This window comes from Cornus florida, unplaced genomic scaffold (genome assembly GCF_030987335.1).
Source record: "Cornus florida cultivar Cherokee Brave unplaced genomic scaffold, ASM3098733v1 CherokeeBrave_3.0.0_Hap2_Chr01, whole genome shotgun sequence".
In the NCBI taxonomy this organism is placed as follows: Eukaryota; Viridiplantae; Streptophyta; class Magnoliopsida; order Cornales; family Cornaceae; genus Cornus; species Cornus florida.
The window spans coordinates 1,095,780-1,113,395 of record NW_026775571.1 but is presented as its reverse complement, the minus strand read 5'-3'; the positions used below and the strand labels follow the sequence as shown (position 1 = coordinate 1,113,395).

General features: G+C 38.1%; 1 protein-coding gene across 1 annotated transcript; it reads right to left on the bottom strand.

The window, feature by feature from the left end:
* Window positions 1-9,145: 9,145 nt before the first annotated feature.
* Window positions 9,146-10,494, bottom strand: LOC132274857 (self-incompatibility protein S1-like). The gene is made up of 2 exons (XM_059776235.1): window positions 10,360-10,494; window positions 9,146-9,517 (listed from the first exon to the last, which is right to left on the bottom strand). Exons 1-2 carry the CDS (start codon window positions 10,492-10,494, stop codon window positions 9,146-9,148), a joined length of 507 nt encoding a protein of 168 aa, XP_059632218.1.
* Between the last annotated feature and the right edge of the window lie 7,122 nt (window positions 10,495-17,616).

Here is a 17,616-nt window from a genome sequence, read left to right as displayed (position 1 = left end):
ATTTATTATGTTCAAACGGTCAACATGGTTAGTGGGTTACAGCTGGTAACCCACTAAATGATTATATATATAGATATTTAGATGCTACAATCATATATATATATACTACCATATATATATATATACTACTACCATATATATATACAAACTCTATTACGTTTCTCGAATCTCAATGACAATGACAGGCTGTCAAGTTTATGCGTGAGTGGTGTTAAGTTCACACGTGAGTGGGACGCTCCAAATAGGGTAGGTTTCTATGCAAAACCAACGCGTGAAGAACCCTCGTCTTCTCCAAAACCTCCTTCCTGAAATCACGATGAAACCAGTAATTTCCGACCACTGAAACAAGGGTTTTCTTCAACGGCCGTGTCCGATCTTGACCGTACAAGGTCGGACGCATATCCCAAGTCCGTGTCCGTGTCCGTGTCGTGTTGACACTGACACCCTCGCCGGAAACGACGAGTCCAGGTAACACAACTGACAACTACTATAGATTTTCTCGGTCTTTAACCAACTAGAAACATCAATAACTTTCTTTGTATTTAAAACATGAAGAAGCTTGCCGGAGAGTGAGAGCTTGTCGGAGAGGAGAGACGAAGAGGCCGCCTCAGAGACCGCCTCAGAGACCCAGAGCTCCCAAACGTTTCGTGCAATTGAGCCCTAATTTGGCATACTTTACCTTCTTCTTTTTTTTTTTTTTTACTTTACTTTACCTTTTTGGTGGTAGTGGTAGGGACCACAGCCCACCACTTAAGTTACTTTATGCCAACACATCAGATTCCTTATTATATATGCCAACAAAATGTTTAAAAGGAAAAAATCATAAGAAGAAGAAGAAGGCGCGCCTTGTTAGCGACTTGGGCCTGTCACCCCGATGTAAAAGGCGTGCGCTTTTGTAATCCCGCCTTGCCTTAGCATACCTAAGGCGCTGAAGTTGCGCCTTGATGTGCCCGGCGCCTTTAACAACACTAAGGGAGATTGTTCTCTTGAAGATTATTACTCAGAATTGAAGGGCATGTGGGAAGAATTGAATGTCTACCAACCATTAACTACAGACATAGAACAACAAAAAGGGCACAGGGAGGAGTTTCGGGTGGCAAAATTTTTATCTGGACTTAAACCCGAACTAGCTCAGATCAGTTCGCAGATTTTGTCTAGCAAGGAGATACCCACAACAAGTGAGACTTTTGCTCGAATTAGAAGAGCATCTATTCATGTCCCTGTGATTGAGAAGGGCAACCACTCTGCTCTTGTTGTTCTTACTGAGCGACATAATACTTTCCGTGGAGGACGAGGGGGTAGAGGTCCTTCCAACCTAGGCTGTGGTACTCGTGGCGGCAGAGGGGGTCGTGGCAGCAAGAAGTGTACTCATTGTGGCCGAAACAATCACTATGTTGACTTCTGCTGGGCTTCTCATGGCAAGCCAGCTTGGGTTAATCAAGCTTCGGTTTTGGAGGAGACTACTCTCACTCCTGTGAATGAACAAGTCGTTCTCTCCAAAGCCGAACATGATTCTCTGGTAAAGTGTGAGCGTGCAAATCAGCCCTCCTCCACCGCTACTATTGTTACTTCAGGTAATAGGTGTCTCCATGCTTCCTCTTCTACACCTTGGATCATTGATTCAGGGGCATCCGATCACATGACAGGTAACCCATCTCTTCTTTTTGATATTTTCTCATGTTTTCTCACCATCGGTTGTTACTATAGCGAATGGTGCCAAATCACCTGTTCATGGAATTGGTACCTTTCGCACTTCGTTTCTCACTTTTTCATCATTTTTATATATCCCTTAATTTTCATTCAATTTATTGTCAGTTTGCAAAATCATATCAGATTTAAATTGCTTAGTTACTGTTTCTTCTTCCCGTTGTGTCTTTCAGGATCTCAAGACGAAGAAGACGATTGGTGGGGGGTTTGAGAAGGATGGCTTTTACTACTTCTAGCCAACTACTGCTCCGACAGCTCTACATTCCACCTCCTTTTCAGCTTACCAGAGGCATTGCTGCCTTGGACATCCCTCTTCAAATAGTCTTTGAGCCTTAGTCCCTTCTTTAGTTAATTTTGCTAAGTTTAATTGTACTACTTGCGAACTTAGTAAACATCGTCGGGTTACTTTTAAGTCTCGAATTGATAATGAAAGTTTAAACCCTTTTGAGTTAGTACATTCGGATGTTTGGGGACCAGCTTGTACTACTGGTTTATTTGGTTCTCGTTATTTTATGTCATTTATTGATGATTATTCACGTTTAACTTGGGTTTATATTCTTAAAGATAGATCTTAAGTATTTTCTACTTTTCAATCTTTTTATGCTGAAATTCAAAATCAGTTTGATGCAAAATTACTTGTTCTTAGAACTGACAATGCCCTTGAATATAAACTTAATTTTTTCAAAAGTTTCTTGAGTCGAGGGGCATTATTCATTAAACATCTTGTGTTGATACCCCCACAACAAAATGGAGTTGCTAAACGAAAGAATGGCCCACTCTTAGCTATCGCTTGTGCCTTAATAATCCAAATGCATGTTCCAAAACATTTTTGGGCAGATGTAGTTCTAGTTGCTGCTTATCTTTTAAACCGCATGCCTTCTAGGATCCTTCAAGGAAAATCACCCTTTTAAATGATGTTTCCTGACAAAACCCCTTTTTCCATTCCTCTAAAAGTGTTTGGGTGTGTCTGTTTTGTTCATAATCTAAGCCCGGGACGAGACAAACTTGATCCTCGTGCTCACAAATGTATATTCTTAGGTTATTCTCGCACTCAAAAGGGATATAAATGTTACAGTCCAACTCTTCGTAAACAATTTGTCTGTGCAGATGTAACCTTCTTTGAGGATATTCCTTATTATTCCCAGGAAGGCAGTCGTTTGGAGGACTCTATTCTTCAAGAGTCTGTTCTTCCAACTCCAGTTTTGATTCTGACATCCCACCATCTCTTTGTGTCTATGCTCGTCGCCGTAAAAGAGTAGTTAATCATGTTCCAACGATTGAAGTAGTAAACCTAGCCTTGCCACTTCCACCAGTCGCTTCAACGCCTGGAGATTCTTCCATGATTCCATCATTTCCATCTCTCCGGACTCTGATCTGGATCAACCTATTGCTGTACGGAAAGGTAAATGGTCTTATACCAATCACCCTATCTCCAATTTTGTATCGTATAATAAATTGTTCTCGTCCTTTCAAGATTTTTCTTTGTCATTATCCTCTATTGCTCTTCCTAAGTCTTACATGGAGGCACTTTCTCATCCAGGGTGGAGGAAAGCTATGGAAGAAGAAATAAACGCTTTAAAATTGAATCATACTTGGGACCTTGTTCCTAAGCTTGCTGATACTCAGGTTGTTGGTTGTCGTTGGGTTTTTACTATTAAACAGAAGCCTAATGGTACTGTTGACCGTCTCAAAGCTCGACTTGTTGCTAAAGGCTACACTTAGACTTATGGCCTTAATTATACTAAGACGTTCTCTCCTATGGCCAAACTGAATTCTGTTCGTGTGATAATCTCTCTTGCAGCTAATCTAGACTGGGCACTTCATCAACTTGATGTTAAAAATGCCTTTCTGCACGGTGACCTTACTGAGACAGTCTATATGACTCAACCACCTGGGTTTGAGTATAAGGAGGAGGGTGTGTGTCATCTCAAGAAGTCTATCTATGGCCTCAAACAGTCCCCTCGTGCATGGTTTGATTACTTCAGTAAAGCAGTGGTAGCTCATGGTATGACCAGAAGCCAGGCTGACCACTTTTTTTTTTTTTTTTTTTTTTTAAGAAAACGAAACGTGGTATTGTGATTCTTGTGGTGTATGTAGATAATATCGTTATCACCGGCAGTGACAAAGATGGGATACAAGTTATAATCCATCACTTGAGTTCTAACTTCCTTGCTAAGGATTTGGGCAAACTTCGGTATTTTCTAGGAATTGAGGTGGCTCGATCAAAGCAAGGCATTAGTTTTTTTCAGCGGAAGTATACTTTTGATCTCTTACAGGATACTGGATATCTTGATTCGAAACTTGTAGCTACACCCATGGAGACTAATGTAAAACTTAAGGTGGATGATGGTGACCCACTCGATGATCCAGAGATGTATCGGAGACTTGGAGGTAAACTTATTTACCTCACAATCACTCGTCCAGACATCTCCAATGCAGGCAGTGTTGTGAACCAATTCATGACCAGTCCTCGGGTACCTCACATGGAGGCAGTTGTACGCATCTTGAAGTATCTCAAGGGTGCTCCGGGACGTGGTCTGCTTTATCGATCTTTTGGACATCTTCGGATTGAGGGATGTACAGATGCAGATTGGGCCGGTTCTTCTTCTGATTGACGGTCCACCACAGGTTATTGCACCTTCATAGGAGGAAATCTAGTAACTTGGAGGAGTAAGAAACTGTCAATTGTGACTCGTTCCAGTGCTGAAGCAGAGTATCGTGCCATGGCACACATTGCCTGCGAACTTACTTGGTTGAAAACTCTTTTACAGGAACTTGGGATTTTAGTCTAGTACCCAATTCCTCTCCATTGTGACAATCAGACAGCTATTCATATTGCTAGTAATCCAGTCTACCATGAGAGGACTAAACACATTGAAGTAGATTGCCATTTTATTCGATTTAAAGTTGACTCAAATGAGATTGTTACACGTTTTTGTTCCTTCTGGTAGACAGCTGGCAGACATCTTCACTAAGGCTCCCACGAACTCTATTGGTTCCATATGTAGCAAAATGGGAGTTATTGACATTTACTCTCCAGCTTGAGGGGGAGTGTTGTACAGTATTGTATGAGTTGTCACGTAGTACATTATTGTATGAGTTGTCACACGTGTACAGTTTGTATTGTATGAGTTGTCACCTACCTCTCATTACCATATATAGAATTTCCATGTATAGGGTTTACTTGTTCTCAACTCACCTACTCCCGTAGCTTCTCCTATATAAACACCATTATATTATTTTATTACTCACTCAATAAGATATACGTTTTCATATATTCTCTCTCTCTCTCTCTCTCAACATATTTAAACCTTGTGTTTCAGTGCTATTTTGGATGAAGTTGATATACTCTTTAATGATGATGAATTTGAGCCAGCGTTACAAAGTTTAATGAACTCTTCGCCTGTTACCACACAATATCTCTCTGTGACTGCAACTTTACCTGTAGACATATACAACAAGCTAGTTGAAGGTTTTCCTGACTTTGAAGTAATCATGGGACCGGTGTGCACCGTACAAGCTCATTTTTTTTAGACATTTTTTTTTTCGCTGTGATGTCAAGTCATTTTTTTTTAGCAATTTGTGCTGCTTTTGCATTGAGAACATGGATTATCATGATTTTTGTGCTGATTTTTTGCATTGAGAACACGGATTATCAGGTTGTTCAGAGGCCTTCTTTAAGGTCTCATGAAATCATTTTCTTTTAAACTTGCTGCAAGATGATGGTTCACGCTTAATTACTAATATTTGAACTTGGTATTGTGATGTTGATCCATGTTGACAAAGTTATTTTAACTTAGTCTATGACTCATGGGCAGTTTCAGCATTATGAGTGGACAAATAAGAGTACTTTATTTAGAACCAGTCAGATATTTCAATGATCCGTCAGTTGTTGCTGGCATCTTCATCCCTAAACCTTTTAATCGAGTTGGGCTGCACTATATCTCTGCCATAAACAATCACATGAGTCAAATCATTTTCAGGTCTTGTAAGTAGTTAATAGACAGGACAGCATAAGAAAATCATTAATAAACTCTTTAAAACTTTGGGTTCTCATTTGTATCTTTTTGTCTTTGAAAGTCTAAGAAGCACGGATACGAACATGGGACACAGACACGATACAAAACGGATATATGCCCAAACGTTAAATTCTAAAAAAAAAGTAGGACACGGACATAGCATGGACACGGCTAATATAAATATAGATTTTCATTTATATATCTATTGATGAGACAATCATGGAACTTTAATTAATTTATAAATTCTATGCTAAAGTTGAGTTAGAAGGTTGAACACTTTGATGAATCTTCATAATGTTGTTTTTCAGGACTGTCGTGTGTTTGTTTTATATAAGATGAGTAGTGTAGGATGTGTTGGTTGAGTGTCCGGAATGTGTTGACCAAGTGTCAAATAATAAAATTTATTTTTAAATAATGGACACAGCCATGAAAGGTTGGACACGCGTCTAGGAGTGTCTATGGAGTGTCACTGTCCGTATCAGACACGACACCTGATAGAAGTGTCCGTGCTTAGTTGAAAGTACTTGCACTGATTTAAAAAGTGGATACAACTTTCCTAATTTGTACAGATTCATGCATAGAGAGATTGTTCTAAGAGAATGTACGGACTCCCACTTCAATTTCCATGGACATGTTTTTAGTTGAAAAAAGCAGGTTTTTTTTGTAGAACCAAAAAGTGTGAGAAAATATTCTAATCCCCAGACTACCTAGAAACTATGCTCTGGTGGTCCTTTGTTTTCCTCTGCCTATTCACCATTTTGTGGTTTCATGGCAAAACTGTGCTGCTCCCACTTTAGATGGTCAGATGACTAAGTTACTTGACATTATGGGTAATTCTATTTAACCCAAATAGCATTTCCAACGTTTGGCTAGTCCAGTGGCTTCCCAAACCTATGTCTCAGTTCAAAGGCATCATGACCCCATATGTCAATGTGTGAACTTCTCCCACACTACTGCACAAGTTCTGCTTACCAACATTTTCTGTTACAGGTGCTCCAAAAGCACTTGTTCTCAGTTTTAGCTTGCGATAAAGAGAATCTACTGCTATTAAACATTTGGAGCTGCGAATGAGTTGGGTGTTCAAGTGGGGTGGATTGAGGCAGTCCACTGCTGCACTTCTACCTCTGATATATTTAAACTCTTTGAATTGTTGAAGATTTTTCTTTTGAAAGAAGAACCTAAAATGTAGTTGAAATTAATAATCAGGCTGCATGTCCAGATTCTTGTAGATTGCAGTGGAGATGATGGGACAGAAAGAACTGATACAGCATTTCTCAACAAGAAGTCCGCTCTTCTGCAGCTCCTGTAGGAAAGTGCAGTCGCCAAAACAATTGTTTTCTGTAACAAGGTCAGTTTTACCATAGTATATCTAGATTCTATCTTATCATTTCTTCTATGTTTATGATAAAATTTGTTGTTCTTAGTTTTGGGCCCTTTGGCATATGCCATTGGCAGATTGAGACTTGCAGAAATGTTGAAAATGCATTGAAAAGGTTTGATAGAAAAGGACTTCATATGAGAATTTTACCATTCCATGCTGCTGTGGCACAAGAATCATGGATTGCAAATATTGAGGAATTCCGCAGTTCTAAGCTGAGGGACAGCTCTTTGTTTCTGGTGTGCACTGATAGGTATCATGGTTCTTTTGCCTTTTCTTTTCATTATTTTCATTTCTACTTTTAATTTTAATTGTACTGGGCTATGTGTGCTGTTGAGGTTTGGTCTGATTAGTTTCCTTTCCTCTCAAGAAATGAAAATAGCAACTTGATGCTTCTGAATATATATCTTTTGCAGGGCATCCCGGGGAATTGATTTTAGAGGCGTGGATCATGTTGTACTGTTTGACTTTCCTCGTGATCCAAGTGAATATGTAACGCCATGTTGGAAGAACTGCCAGAGGTGCCTGGGGAAAGGGAAAGGCATTTGTTTTTGTGGTTGGTAAGCAAGTTTCTCTTTCACGGAGGATAATTGAAAGAACTAAAAAAGGTCACCCAGTGCATGATGTGCCCATCTTCCCATGAATGGATTTGAGTTGAGCTTTGCATCTTTTAGATGAGAACAAGGTAATATGGGGGCTAAAGTATCCATGTCGAGGGATTTCAATGAGTAGAAGTTTATCATGTAGCTTTTTGATTCAGTAGCTCTTGAAGATGGAAATTCATGGCTCTCTACATGTGGTCATCACCCTGGCTCCAAGGGTACTGTGTTGAACGACCTGTAATATAAAATTCAGTGAAAAGTTCATTTTTAGTGGAGGAATTTATGTGATGCATTTATAGAGGGACTGAAGCGTCATTTTTTTGCTGTGGGAATTCTCTGTATAATAAGGTAAACTGTTCAGGGTTTGGAAAAACCTCTAACGATTGTTGTTTCTAAGTTGGTGGTCACTTACTTCTTTCGTGAGTAGTTGTTGTGATGCAAGGAGAGGTGGATTAATGAATTTTCACTCTGAATATATGATTTGGATGGGCTTTCAGTTCTTTCACTTTTCTTATTCTTCTATGTATTTTGTAATGACAAGAGTTTGGAAATGACAGAGACATGTATACTTAAAAAGTTAAAACTGCTATTAAGTTATTGTTTGTATGATGGTATATTTTGGACATGTTATCTCATAGAAAATGGTTGTTCACACGATCGAGCAACGTGAAATTTGTTGGGAGTGTGTGAAGTAGTGTATGATTTATACACTTGCTTAACCTAGACAGAAGAAAGCAGTACTAGATAACTACTTTCAATCTTTAGGTGCTATTACAAGAAGGGCATGAGCTGATTGAATATAAAGCCTTGAGCCGGAGATAGAGAATACCCGCAAGTATTCCACCAAGGTGGCCCAAGAAAGAGACACCTACTTCTGCTGGCCGAGATGGATTAATGAGAATCAGTTAACGGTATAACGATTGTTGTTTCTAAGTTGGTGGTCACTTATTTCTTTCGTGAGTAGTTGTTGTGATGCAAGGAGAGGTGGATTAATGAATTTTCACTCTGAATATATGATTTGGATGGGCTTTCAGTTCTTTCACTTTTCTTATTCTTCTATGTATTTTGTAATGACAAGAGTTTGGAAATGACAGAGACATATATACTTAAAAAGTTAAAACTGCTACTAAGTTATTGTTTGTATGATGGTATATTTTGGACATGTTATCTCATAGAAAATGGTTGTTCACACGATCGAGCAACGTGAAATTTGTTGGGAGTGTGTGAAGTAGTGTATGATTTATACACTTGCTTAACCTAGACAGAAGAAAGCAGTACTAGATAACTACTTTCAATCTTTAGGTGCTATTACAAGAAGGGCATGAGCTGATTGAATTGCTACAATAGGTAGATATATATAGATTTAGTGACAATCTACAATAGCTATTTGAATTAAAAGTATGCAGAATTAAAGAAGAGTGGAATTCAGTGAAGTTTGGTCAGTTTGGCCAATGATAGATGAATTCCCATAAGCCAGTTTTTCCATTCAGACCATACATGCCTTCCATTGAAATCAACCATGAACACTCAGTCTCACATCGAACATAATCCCTGGTAAAGGAATACGCATCAAATTGATATTCTCGTACATTTTCCCATTCCATATTACAGTAGAACAGAGTAGTTCCCCATACATTTGGAGAGAAGTCCCACCCAAATTCACTTCCATCACCCACAGTCTGCTGGCCGAGGTCATTATCTTTTGATTGGCAATGGACGGTCATGATTTTCCCGCTGCCCAATCTGTTCTTGATACTTGCGTGCACATTGTGTGCAAGGACATGTACTGGGTCGCACAGGCTGAGTAGCAGCTGGAGAAGCAACACAATATTGCCAATCTGGACTGTAGCTTGCATATTGTTTTATGCTACTTTCTTCTTTTGCTTATATGAATGAATATGGTGATTCTGGGTCTGGGATGAGCAGACCATGTAAATGATGAGGAGGCCGGGGACAGGGTTGCTTCATCCATCGACACCACAACATATATATATATATATATATATATATATATAATCACGAAGGTGCCCATATGATATGACTTAGAAGAGAGACTACAGATAACTTGTTGAGACTTCCAAAGAGTGGTGAAAATTCCAATAGTTTTCTTGTTAATACATAGTATATAATATACGTCTATGTATGCGCACGCACACAAAACAACCAAACGTTTATTTTATTTCATTATGCCATCAGCCAAAACTAAAAAACAAAAACAAATATTAGTATATTTGTTGCAGTTTCAAGGCAATTCTATTCAACCTCGATCTCTCAAGGCAATGATCGTTCAAATTACTTAAAAACATGGTACAGCCTGTTTCAAATTAATTTGATGTTATAGAATAAACTTCTTTCGCTTCACTACTTGCAGCACATACTTATTTGTTTATTGGCTATTAGTGATGATCGAGGTTGAACATCTATTGGCTCAGAATCTCTAAAAATGATTTGGTGATGTGTTGCAGTGGAATTGGAGGTCCGTGGACTCACTTTGACCTTGTAATTCCTTTTTTTTTTTCCCTGGCAAACAAGAGAACACTACATAAAACTATGCTTACAAACTTCCTGAACACAGGAACACACATGCACAGGGATACAACCTAGGACCGCATTGAAACTGAAAGTAATGCTCGAAAGCAAAGCCACAAGTTACTATATCATCCACCATGCTTGGGCTATTTGTTGCAGGAACAAGCTGGTTTAAAAGAAGCATAGAAACCACCTTTGGGCCAGACTCATTAACAGCAATACTGCTAGAGACACAACTACAAAGGCTCATCTGGCCCATGTGATATGGGGCCCTCTTGCAGCTGCTAGAATAATCATTTGGGCCCAAATCGGCGTGGTCAACACGCAACTAGGGAAGCGCATTCATTGCAGTTTGACAGCACATCATCCCGAGGACGCAAGGATGACAAGACAAACAAAACATAAGAGAATTCTTCATATTCCAAAGGTGGTTTCATGGCCAACATAAAACCAACGACGATTGTTGATGAACTTATCCAAACTATGGCCAACATCTGACCCACCATGTCCTAGAAAGCCCATAAGAGAATTCTTCATATTCCACATCCAATCGGCCATATTTGGAAACGTAAGTGTTTGGATAGGCCTGTCAATAGATCGAATTCAGATCAGATCGATCAAATTTATATTCAATTTGTTAAGTAAATGTATTATCGGATTCGAATCACTAACAAATTCTCGGACTGAATGTCCCAATCCATATCCTATTTAGCTCGGACTCGGATCAAATTGGATTCGAATTCAGATTAAAATTATATTTACTAACATATATAATTATAAAGTTAGATGAAGCGGAGAATTATTAATATATAGAATGCTATATAATATAATTATGCAACCAAATGAATATAATGATAAATAATTAATATATATAAATTTAGTAATATATAAATAATAAATATAACAATGATATATAGTATATTGTAAATTATTTACTCTTTGTTATTAAATAAAGAGTATGATATTATTAGTATGTATATTAAGAGATTTATTAACATGTGGATGAGAACACCACATTATTGTATATATAACATTATGATTTTTTTTTTTTTTTGGATTTTTGGGTTACCTGTAATACAATTTTAAAAGGAGTATTAATATATATATATATATATATATATATATATATATATATATATATTGTTGGTCCTTATATTGTAGGTCGCGGTGACCACAAGCTTGGAGAAGCGTGCAATTTAGGCGAGGGCCAAGTTTTACATTTGTAAAAGTCACTAATACCTTTCACTATAAATATAGTTAGGGCGACTAGGGATTGTCCCAAGGGATTGGAGTCGGAGATGATTGTGGAATCGCTGTTAGGGTTAGTAGGTCAAGTGATCAAACAATTGATTGGTTGGTTGATTAGATTAGAGAGCAACTAAATTAGACTACGTAATTGAGTACAATGGAGAGTAAGTAAGAGAGAAAGAAGAGTCTTGGGGTTTAGAGATCACCACCAAGTAATGCATTTCTATATTATTGACAAATGATTAATGAGGGCAATTAGGGTGTTGCAATATTGGTGTGTGTGTGTGTGTGTATTTAGTTGATTCAACAAGCAAGGATGACTAATTAAGCATACATTGTCTAACCAACATGTGAAAAGCACAATATATCTAGCAATTAAGTATATATTGTCTAAATAGTATGTGAAAAGTACAATATATCTAGCAAATCATTGATCCTTTTCATTAGGCTCACAATCTAAATACAACACAAGATTAGAGACATATGCTACTTGCATTCAAAAGTATGGAGTATCAAACAACTAGCATAGATTGTCTTCCCATCTAATATTATACTATCACTAAACTACAATTAGCCATTGAAATTAAACTAATTTAGCTAAGAAGGAGACACAATCCATCAAGATATGAGCATGAACCATCTAGAGATTCACAAGAACATTCCTTTAAGCACCATGTTTTGACAACCTCTAAATTTATGGCATCAATACACATAGACATGCATCAACAACACAAAATCTAGAAATAAGCACATGAACATCTATTCTAACATACATAGACATATGGATAGAATGAAATGATCAATTGGAAGTATTAAACCACATAAATCATTGATTAAACAAGATCTATATATATCAAAGTGTTAAAATATTAATTACAACACTAATCCCTCAATAATACACAAGATTAAGATATAGAAAGCATGCTTGGGGCTAACTCTAGCCCCAAGAGGATGTCTAGCCACTCATGGTGATGATGCTCCAACCCTCAAGGGCTAACTCCATGGAAGAGGTTTGCCCCTTATTGATGAAGATCTCCAATGGTGTCTCTAGCCTCCTCTTCCTCTAAACTTCCTCTCCAAGAGATGATATGAAAAATATAATGTTGGCTCCCCTTCAAAAAACAATCCTTATCCTTATATAGGTAGGTCAAAATGACACCCAAAGTGAGCTGGGGTCGTGCACACAATATTCCCTAATGATTGGATAAAAGGACAACTTTCAATGAGTTGGAATTTTAACTTTTTCGCACTAGAGAAAGTTCGATCAGTTGAAAGTAAGTGAGATCGATCGAACTTAGGCTGGATCGATCCAACTGGCTGAGCTTTTTGGAAAGAGACAAATCCGAGATATTTATGGGAAAAGGACAAAAGTGGTTAGTGGGTGGTACAGCTGTGGGTAGGATCAATCATTTGGATAAGGACAAAGGTGTTCGATCGATCGAAGAATAATGTTGGATCGATCGAACTTTTGGACTTAAGTGCTTTGGGTCAAGGCTTGGATCTATCTTGAAGTGTTGAGATCGATCAATGTTCGATCGATCGAACCTTGGACTTGGATTAATCGAACTTGCTACTTTGCTTCATTTTGGTTCTTTCTTTCTCCACTTTGCACATTTCTTTATTTAATCTCAGAATTGATTCAATTAAGCTCTTATTTAGCTGAGTTAACTTATTTTTGGGATAAGTGCTTGAAAATGGAAATAATACGAAATCAATCTAAAATGGTAAAGTAAGATAGATAAAGGTACTAGAATGCCTAAGCTTAAGGGGTTTAAATACGCACTTTTCAGTACTCATCACACCCCCAAACTTAAATATTGCTAGTCCCTTGCAATGAACTAGAAAGTAAAGGAATGAAATGAACAACTATACAACTATAAACTAGAAAACAATAAATAGATAACGCCACTTTCGTAGGGAGCACGATTGCATTTAGCATATGCAACAAGCCTTTTAAACTCCTAGGTTACCCTTAGTGGACGAGTGAAGTCTCGTGAGGGTTTCCAGAAATGGTACCCACAAACATTAAGCTCATTTTTTCAAAAGAGGTACCAATATTGCAAACAAGCATTGGGAGAAAACTACCTCAAGTATGCAATTTTTCAACCCTTTCCAAGCAATCTTCCAAAATCTCAACATCAAGCAAGCAAGTATGGTCCTCCACATATCAAGAAAATGATCATGCAAATTAAAACAACTCTAGAATTCTTTTGAGTGGACCGGCATCAATGTGTTGTTATCTTAGCCAACTAAAGAATTAATCACATCCTCACCCTCAAACTAGCACACAAATCTAGTACCGATCATCAAGACAAAAAAAGTGGACCTTTTATTAAAGCTTTATTGTTCTAGGTGTGCTTATTCTTTTCACTCAAATTTTTTTTTTTTTTTAGAGGATCAAAGATGGAAGCATAGTGCAATGTATTGATCTATTAAGCTTTCTAGCGATTCATGAGGTCGAGCGTTAGGTTAATGACTCCCAAACTAGACGGCTTTACGGTACTAGGTGTTCAAACACCCCTACGGAGTTACAAGCTCAAATCAACTAGGTTACAAATTAAGACAACAACCATCTAATCATTTCCCACTTCTCAATTTTTGAGAGAAGTCCTCACTTTTGTTGCTTTTTTTTTTTTTTTTTTTTTTTTAAATGATCAATTATTAACCTAGAGTTTGGGCCCTCCACCTTTCGGCGCGAGAAGTTCAGTGCTTGATGAGGCTAAAATCTCGGTTACTTAGTGAAAAGGGGTTGTTATTCACTTTTATCAAGAATGAAAGCTTTCAATGCACTACTAGCCCAATTGGGATATAACCAATTCAATAATCAACAAAGCATGTACCCCACAAATGAATGCTAGTGTGCGCCTGTGCGAGTGTAGAATCCTAGAATGAATCTCAAAACAATCACAAAATCAGGATGATGTAGACCACAAGTGCAAGCAAGATATCAATCTTTCAAAAAATTTACTCCTAAATGGCATTCATAAGGCATACAAGGAGTACTGGACTCCCAAGTCAAGCAATTTTTAAATTTTAAGTAATATAGTCCTCAAAAGATCAAAATCATAGCTAGGTATGGACCAATCATAGAAATATCACTCAAATACACGAGTCATGCTAAAAGTTTGAATTTAAAACTATCACTGTAGAGCACCATTCCCCCCAAACTTAAATTGCACAATGTCCTCAATGTGCAATGAGAACAAAAGAAAGAGTATAACAGTGCAACTGAACAAGAATGATTAGGACTGAAGTATCTGAAGTGGGTGGCATTGCCCCCCCAAACTTGGGATGAACTGTGGTCCTGAAAATTGACACTTGGATAAACTTATCAGATAACAAAATGGGATAATCATGTGCACAGTGAACATGCAAGTGTAAATGGGATAAACAGATAATGAAATGAGAGAGGTATAAGGGTGGTCCTGGAAAATGGGTAACACTCTTTCACTGAAGTCACTGTAATGCACCTGATGGAGTTAAAAGGGCAGATGTATCAATAAAAACATACAACATCCATCATAGATAAAAACAACAATAAAGTGTAATACATCGATTGTCAAAGCCGACAGACCTGGCTGCAAAAATAATAGTATCACAAGTGTAGCAGATACAGAACATAGATAGAGAGCATAAAAAGATAAAGAGACTGGAAGTCTCAGGCAGAGGGAGCTCCACGGATCTCCCTGGCTAAGTCATCAATGGCAGTCAAGATCTCCGTACGGAGGTGAGAAATGTCAGCTTGAATGGCAGCCATCACATTCAGAAGAAGGGTACTAATGTCAGCTCTAAGAGCAACCAACATATCCTTTAAACTCTGGAGGTGCTCCTCTAAGCGACATATCTGGTCATGAGCCTCAGGTGTGGCTCAAGTGGAAGAATTGTTATTCTTAGTCATGGTCTGCGAAAAGGAAATCTTGCAATGGGATTAAGTGCTAGAATAAATAATTGAAAGCATAATAGAAACATGTATGTCAAATAAGATAGACAAAATAGAGATGACACGAATCTATGCAAGTGATGGGATGTGAAGCATGCTAGGCGATATAAGTATGAATTGCTTCCAATGTGGAATATCACAGGCATTGGGCATAGATATGATAGGATGAAGTGAATACCAGATGAATGAAATGTGTATGTGAAATTCGATCGATCAGAAAAGAAGTGAGATCGATCTCATAGATTCGATCGATCGAAAACACAAGTTCGATCGATCGAACTGTGTTCTGTGAAAAACAAGGAGTCACAAATCTGTGACTATGGAAGCAAGGGACCCACATGAAAATGTTTGAGGGCTTAGGTACACAATAAACCTGGAATGGTCCACACTCCCAAAAATAAAAAAAACTCATGACAATAGACATAGCATAAAGATGGATATAGACATATGTATACGAAAAACTTAAAGCTTCATCCATGGCCACTAATCTTCATGAAAATTTGAACAAATCAGACACTGAAAGCATATTCTTAACAAAGCAAGGTGTGAAGATAGCTCTAGGGTCTTGGATCTTACTTTGAATCGAAGAGAGGAGGGATGGACTGTGAAAAGGAGGAAGATCCAAGAAGAGAGAGAATGAAATAGTATCATTAATTCTGTTTAAAGACTATTGCTCATTAGTTCGATCGATCGAAAGGTAGTGCTGGATCGATCGAACTTTCTCTCTCTCAAAATAAAGTCAGAATAATGAAATGCAAAGCCGAGATCGATCGAAACAATAATTTGATCGATCCAGCAGAGGCAAGAGTATACAGGTTTTTGGTTCAGAAAATGGCTAAGTGCTGGAACTTGAGATCGATCTAACCTTAAAGTTGGATCGATTGAAGATTTTTTTAGATCGATCATGAAATGAGTTCAAACGATGAGACCGAGAGCTGATTTTTGATGCAGGTGGATGCAGGCTCAAAATTTTTCTAAGTGTTAAGTCCTGAGATCGATCGAACCTGGAAGTTGGATCGATCGAAGATATCTGATTGATCTAAGAATGAGTTCGAACGATGGGACAGAAAGCTGATTTTGGATGCAGGTGGATGCAGGTCGAAATTTTTTCTAAGTGTTGAGTGCAATCCACAGTTCGATCGATCGAACTCTAATGTGAGATCGATCGAACTTTGCCAAATGCTCAATTATGACATAAAAGCTCATGCAATCCTTACCAAAGTTCCTTGCAATGCATGTGAGAACCAAAAATAGGTATCTAGACTTCATAAGGAATGGAATAAAAGATAGAAATGGGGGAGGAATAGGGTTTTGACACCCTACGAATGTCTTTGCTAGTCTTTAATGTCTCTAGCAAGACATTGGCTCTCTTAGCCCGGATCAAAGATCTTGTGATGCATCCCCTCCTTGTTGGGGTGATAAATGCTTTGAACTTTTCCCAACAAACGGTTCTTTGAAGAACTCGTTGGATTAAGCTCAAAAGGAGTCTTTGGTTCCTTGTCAATGCAATGTTCTATGTGCTCATACACCGGGTCAACTAAATGTGCAGCTTCAAAATGTCTTTGAAAGACTTGACCCTCGATGTAAGGTTTCAACCTCTGCCTATTAACCTTAAAAATGTTTCCTTTTTTCAAATTTTTGATTTCAACCGCCCCATGAGGTGCAACAGAGATGATTTCATAAGGACCTTCCCATTTAGTTCTCAATTTCCCCGGAAAGAGTTTAAGTCTGAGTTGAAAAGCCAAGCTTTTTGACCGGGTTCCAAAGTCTTTTTCACAATATGCTTGTCATGAAAGGTTTTGGTTCTCTCTTTGTAGAGTTTGGCATTGTCATAGGCATTGTGTCTTAATTCTTCTAACTCACTCAATTGAAGAAGCCTATTCTCTCCGGCTCTATCAAGGTCAAAATTGAGCTTTTTAACCGCCCAAAAGGCTTTGTGTTCTAACTCAACCGGGAGATGACAAGGCTTTCCATATACAAGCCAATAAATGGACATGCCAATGGGGGTCTTATATGCTGTCCGATAAGCCCACAAAGCATCATTTAACTTCCTTGACCAATCCTTTCGGGTAGTGTTAACCGTTTTCTCAAGAATATGCTTAATTTCCCGGTTAGACATTTCAACTTGCCCACTTGTTTGAGGATGGTAGGGAGTGGCTACCTTATGAGTGACGGAGTACTTAAGAAATAAGT